General features: G+C 34.2%; 1 protein-coding gene across 1 annotated transcript; it reads right to left on the bottom strand.

The window, feature by feature from the left end:
* Window positions 1-173: 173 nt before the first annotated feature.
* On the bottom strand, window positions 174-2,315 carry LOC136813656 (uncharacterized). Its single transcript, XM_067070158.1, has 3 exons — window positions 1,607-2,315; window positions 1,019-1,081; window positions 174-899 (listed from the first exon to the last, which is right to left on the bottom strand). Exons 1-3 carry the CDS (start codon window positions 2,148-2,150, stop codon window positions 718-720), a joined length of 789 nt encoding a protein of 262 aa, XP_066926259.1. The 5' UTR covers window positions 2,151-2,315; the 3' UTR covers window positions 174-717.
* Window positions 2,316-6,485: the final 4,170 nt, after the last annotated feature.

Raw genomic sequence — 6,485 nt, 5'->3', positions numbered from 1 at the left:
TTCGCCAATCACTATAGAAAATGACGCATCATTAATGAGATTGTTACCATGACGAAATTGTTGTCTGGTTTAATCCTACCGCGGGCGATTAATCGAATAGTAGGCTGTGGTTTTCTTTTCATGACGCACAGAGCAATTAGTAAAACGGAAATATTAAATTACAACAAACGTGATTACTGCTCAAATGTGAACAAAATAATGTTTTCTTTTCATGCTATCGTCAAAGGAGAAATCTTTGTATAAAAAAGACGTTTATGATAAACTAATTAATATATACACTAATTTGTAAAAGTTTAGCAAAATGATATAAACACAAGGGATTACCATATATGCAATATATAGGATATTAACTTTGCCATACACCATGAAGTGTTCTGCTAAAACCACTGCAATGTAACTGGCTTCTGAACAACTACTTAATAAATAAATTTCCATTTATTAAAAACATATTTTTAAAAATGTGAAAACGAGAATATAGTTCAGCATATTTTAAAAATAAAAATTGCATAAAAAATAAAAGAAGTTAAAAAAATTCCCTTTCATATACTACAATCTTTTTTGAGGTTTTACATATAATTTTATTATTGTTAGAAATGATCTATATTTTACTTTAAAGATATTGCTACACGAGGTTGATGGGCCAGCCTTACCTATCTCGTGAAAGCAATTATAATGTTTCATGAGAAACTATCAAAATATTCTATTCATAAAACAATATCAAACTGATATTGAAGTTTTGGAGATCGAATTAGGAATTTTGGGATGTTTTGCGATATTGATTGTTCTTTGATGAGGTTTTTGAAGTTGAACAAGTTGTGCAATGACAGCTTTTTGACCAGATATTTCATGTGATAACTTATCTCGTAGTTGAAGCTGCTCAACCAATTCGTTTGATGTACCTAAAATTGAGGGAAATTAAATTACAAAAATCTCCCCTGCCGTCTTGTTTACCAACCAAAATATTGAGAAACAATATTGGACCTAATTTCATTTGAAAGTGTTTAAGTAATATACTTACCAGTTACAAAATTTTCAAGTTTTTCCAAAAGCTCTTTGATTTCTTCAAGTTTCATAAGTTCAGCTGTAAACATAAAACAAAAAATGAATGATTATATGCATCATATGAAATCATTGCTGAGTATAAATGCCAAAAGAAAAACCAGGAATTTTCCTGAGTTTGAAAACGCTGGTATAACCAAAGAAAGGATCTATACAATAGACATTTTTTTTTCGTGCTGGAGTTTTTTATTCAACATGACATATCGCATCAAAAGGTCTATTGCTGGCAAATGCCAATTTAGTCTAGAAATTATGGATTATGTTAAAGTGCAAGAAAGTTAATCATTTCAAGAAGAAATGACCTGGCGTCATGAAAAGTGACATTAAAAAAAAAGATATTCATGATATGCACCATTGCAATGTCTTCTGACATTACCTCACAGAGCCAACAGCTGATTGGTTGCAAGTGACGTAAAATCAGCCAATACGCCACTTGCAATCAATCAACTGTTGGGTCTGCAAATCATGAATATACACATGTGCAAAAATAAATATAAAAATTCTTGAAAATATGCAAAAGAATTCTTTAGATGTAACCCAAAATTACCTGAGGAAGAATTATCCTTTTTATTTTTGCATTGAAACTTTTGGTAGTCATTATTTTGAGATTCAAATGAAGGACAGCTACAGCTTTGGTTAATCTCTGCTGGTATCTCTGTTAGGGTTTTGTTTGTAGTATTATGTGTAGCAATAATATCATGTGACATATTCTGTCTGTTTGTTGCAGTTTGTATTCTGTGAGCAAATGATGAATCGTCTTTAGGAGGGCTTGATTTTGAATCTTCAATCTTCAAGTTTCTTTCGATAACTTCAGACCACCTATCCAAACAAATTTGGTGGGCTTTAGTAAAAGCTCCACCACCACCACCACAGCGTTCTATAGATTTTTCGTATTTCAAAAATTCATCACTCAAAACAACATTGACTATCCGTTCTTCTGTAGTTTGGTGGCAAATTTCACATTCATTCTTATCATCATTCAAGTCAATAGATACAAATGAACTGTCATTTATATAATCCAAGTCTAAAAATCGACAATGTGTTGCATTAATTCCTTCCTCTTGGTCATCCTCAAGATCCAATACAAACATTGTATCCTTCCACAAATCACCGATTTCCACGTGGGTAAGCTTCCACAAGGTTTACTTTCCAAAAGTTCCCTTTTATATATAAACAAGCTAAGAATTGGCAAATTTCATCATAAAAGCTTGACTTGATGTTGTGAGATTTGTTTTTGATTGGGAAAAGAAAAAAACACACTTTTGTTTACATTTTTGGCCTCGTATCAAAACCTCACGTAAAAACAAAAGAAACCTACGCGCGTAAATGACGTCATGTGATGACGGTATAGTTGCGTCATAGAAATCGGAAAACTTATCGGAACATTTCGGGTATCTATTTATAACTTTATATCGGTGAAAACAAATAATGGCGGCAAAAAAGTAGAAAAAACATGAAGTTTTTAGAAAACACGAATTAAAAAGGTTTAAAAAAGAGTCCAAGAAAGCAAGCGTAGCTTTCCAAAAGACAAGGTATCATTTTTCTTTATTTTATAGGCTCTTTCTAGACTGAAGTGAAGGAAAAGCCAAGAAGGATAAAGGTGAGGCAGGCTGGCTATCAAAAAGTTAATTTTTCTTTCAGGCGGCAATCACAAATATCTTCATTTCGCGTCCTCGTTGGGTCTAAAAAGTGAGTCGGTCGGTCGGTCGGTCGTAAAAAATTTCGGGTTTCCATTTTTCCATCCATTTTTGGAGTGCATTCTTGGAGGAAACTGCCAGCCAGCCAACAGCCAAAACAACCGCGTGTAAATGGGTGGTTTAAAATTGTGACCTTTGCAAAACACTGTGACCTCCGACCCCAAAATGGCGCATGTAATGATAAACAAAGTCAAAATGCTGCAAATGCGCTAGAAATCGATCGCAAAAAATCGGCAATAATAAAATTTTTGAACGAAGGAAAGGTCATTGACAGAAAAAGTCCGACAATACCCAGGGGTTTTTCCAAGCACTAAGCAATGCCTCCGTTTGTACTTGCAAATTGAGTTTTCATCAAAGGCGTAAGCCGTGATATCCAGCCAAAGGCTGGATAATAGAGGCTGGGGGTCTGGGGGCGCCTTGAGCCCCCCAGTGGGTCCAGGGCTAGCCCTGGTGGGGGTTAAGGGGGCAAAGCCCCCTAAAGCTGAGCATAATTTGGCCTTAACTGGCACTTTAAAACGGTTAAAAGTGATTGAATTTCTAGAATTTAGCGATGAACAAAATGAATGAATTACTGAAAAGTCCTCTCAACTCTTTTAACAAATTTAATAAAACTGTATAAAATGGTGTAACAAATGGTACAGAACTGCCCAAATGATAAAAAACTCTACTAGAATTAGAAAAAAGTTACAAAAATAAAGAAGAAGAAGAAGTGGATGTATTTTTTATGTATTTTGCACTTTTAGCATTATAGAACTAAGTTCTTTACCTTCAAAAAAGTTTTTTCAAAAGAAACTCAAAAGGTCTATATAGGTATATATAGATATATATCTATCAGCTGTGATAACTGAATAACTTTTTCTACAAGTTTTATTCATTTTATTCCTTTTAATAGGCTTAAATAAGGGGAAGAAAGAGTGAGAAAGTATTTTATTATGGTGAAATTTGATCTTTTACTTCTTTTCTGAAAATTTTCTTTCAAATTGAGTTTCTGAAACTCAATCTGAATTGAGTTTAATGCCTCCGTCTAACGGAGGCATTTGACTGCTTGGAAAAACCACTGAATACCGACTCGCCGACTCAATTCTACTCAATTTTCGAGAGTCGGTCGGGCGACGCGAAACGAAGATATTTGTGATTGCCGCCTCACCACAAAATAAAAAAAACTATAATTTGTTTAGACGGCCATCGAAAAATTGTTCCGTTTGCGTTGCAGCGGTTGTTAAAAATACATGCGAGTGAGCAGGTGGTCGGAAAGATTTCCCAGTTTTTAAAAATTGCGTCAGAAAGTCAATTTCTTCTTCAATCGGCATCGGGGGGTGGGGGCTGTATTATGTTGTGTTCTTGTGCGAAGTACCGTATTACTTCAAATAAACGCCCCCTTCTTTCAAACGCCCCTCCTAAAAGGAAAATTATTGAATAAACAAATAAACGCCTCCTTCAAATGAACTCTTGCCTCTAACCTAGGTAGGGGATGTTTATTAGAAACTTGTGACTTTAATATTTCAATACCAGTGTTGATTGGTGATTGGGTTCGAAAAGGAAGATTTTAGTCATTTCTTGTAACCAAAGCAGTTTTCAATGCAATTTAGTCGTTGAGCCAAAAAAAATTTGAACTAAAATCCTGATAAAGAACTAAAACTAAGGGTATATTTCCTCTAAATATTCGACTTTAGACTAAAATAATTTAACAAACGCCCCTCGAATAAACACCCTCCTAAAATCGAAAAATTAAATAAACGTCCCTTGCATTTATTCAAAGTTATATGGTCTAAAATACACTCTTCTCCCTCATAGTTTCAAACTAATTTTAATCAGTGTTAAATTTGTTTTGTTTAAAGAGCTAGAGAAAAAGGTATACGTTATAGCACAATTTCCTTTTTCTGGATTTTTTCCCGCTTCTCCAAATCGGAAAATCAGCAGAAAATATGATGCAGATGTGTGACGCTAACAAAACAATTATTCAATGGCTGCCTTACCTTTATTCCTGCATCTTCCCAACAACCAAGTTTTATATTGTATTTAAAAATTAAACAAGTCGATTCTACTATGCTTTAATTGTTTTCATGTCTAATGCCCTGTATTTAATAAAAGGACGCCCTCCATTTTGGGTGGGTGGGTGTTCAGATCAAAGGGATTTTTATTTTCTTTGAAGGAAGAACGTCAGAAAAAAACCCATAGACCAAAAGATGTATATACCGGGTGCACCAAAAAAAAGTATACAACTTTGTCGAGATATTGTGAGCTTCAGGATTTATATTTTTTGTTCATTCTTTTTTTATCGCATAGAGGATGCTCTAACTGGAATTTTGAGTTATCATCATTAGGTTTGAAAAAGTAATTCGAAAATTATCTCAAAAAAACTGACTTTTTTTTAATGTCGAAATTTCAAAAAATGATCAAAAACAGCGAGCAAATTTTTCTCTTGGCACTTACCTTCTTTACACATAAAAATACCAAAAAATGCAACTGTGTTCATCAAAACTCGTTACGGAATTTAAGAATATGGTAAAACAAGCTATTCCCATGTGGAAAAATATTTTTGGTAAAGCTGAAAATTTTTTTTGGAAATCTCCAAGAGAGGTGTGGTGTGCTACGTGAGAAAACTTTTGAAAAAATAAATCACCATTCCTCAACTAGTTGCTCAAAGAACTTGGGTCTGCATTGAGTTTGATGGTGTTGGAAATATTCATGACGTGTAAATAAGATGGACAAACCGTTAGCAAAATATAAGATAGGAGAAAAAAGAATGAAAAAGACAATGAAATTGTGTTTTTGTCATTTTGTCTTATTTATAGCGTGATTGCTGTTTTTAGTGATTTTTTGAAATTTCGACATGGAAAAAAGTCAGTTTTTTGGAAATAACTTTCGAACTACTTTTTCAAATTTAATGTATAATAGCTCAAAATTCAAGTTAGAGCATCCTCTATATACAATAAAAAAAGAATGAACAAAAAATATAAATCCTGAAGCTCACAATATCTCAACAAACCCGTATACTTTCATGGCTTATAAGCAGGTCCTAGGTCCCCCCTAAGAATTTAGGTGCCCACTAGGATTTAGGTGGCCCCTATTGGAAAAATATTCTAGGTGGCCCCTAAAAGTTCAAAAATCGAAAAAAGCTAAAAAATTGAAATCGTAGATATACTTTTAAAGAAAGTTTTTGCAAACACACAAATTTTGAAAAAATGTACTCAATCAGGATTTAGCCCCCAGTTCATTATGTAAAAAATTAGGTCCCCCCTAGCTCAGTAGGTGGCCCCTGGCCAAAGACTATTTGTAGGTACCAGTTGCCCTGAGACCTTTTAACCCCCCCCCTGCGAGCAGGGGGGGGTGAAGCCATGTACTTTTTTTTGGTGCACCCGGTATTTTGTGAAATCTTTTGAAGATGAAAAAAATTCTGCAATGCCTGTTTTTTGGAACGCTGAAAAACTCTAATTTCGATCTTCCTTAATAAGGTAAAGAGGTTGCCAAATTTTGGTTAGCGAGGCAAAAATCGCTAAGAAGCTGGTAAAATTGTAATCCTGGAATATCCTGGAAGTTCCACCTACACTTAAGGGGGAGGGTGCAAACTCTGCTGTTACATTTGTTGCGAAATTTTGCTGCTTTGATTGGTCAGGCATTTGATGACTATGCAAGTTTCCCTCCTCTGATGAAAGTTACCCGAATTTTACCTATCAGTGTTTACTTGAATACTTGGAAACTCTTTTATTTTTGCAAGAAAAATCATTT

The sequence above is a fragment of the Clytia hemisphaerica genome, unplaced genomic scaffold (genome assembly GCF_902728285.1).
Source record: "Clytia hemisphaerica strain Z4C2 unplaced genomic scaffold, Clytia hemisphaerica genome assembly, whole genome shotgun sequence".
NCBI classification, from domain to species: Eukaryota; Metazoa; Cnidaria; class Hydrozoa; order Leptothecata; family Clytiidae; genus Clytia; species Clytia hemisphaerica.
This window is presented reverse-complemented; position numbering and strand designations above follow the sequence as displayed.

Coding starts and splice junctions, on each gene's coding strand:
- LOC136813656 (XM_067070158.1), bottom strand. CDS start 2,150: ATGTTTGTATTGGATCTTGAGGATGACCAAGAGGAAGGAATTAATGCA. Junction 1,082..1,606: donor AAAGGATAATTCTTCCTCAG/GTAATTTTGGGT, acceptor TTATGTTTACAG/CTGAACTTATGAAACTTGAA. Junction 900..1,018: donor ACTTGAAAATTTTGTAACTG/GTAAGTATATTA, acceptor CCTCAATTTTAG/GTACATCAAACGAATTGGTT.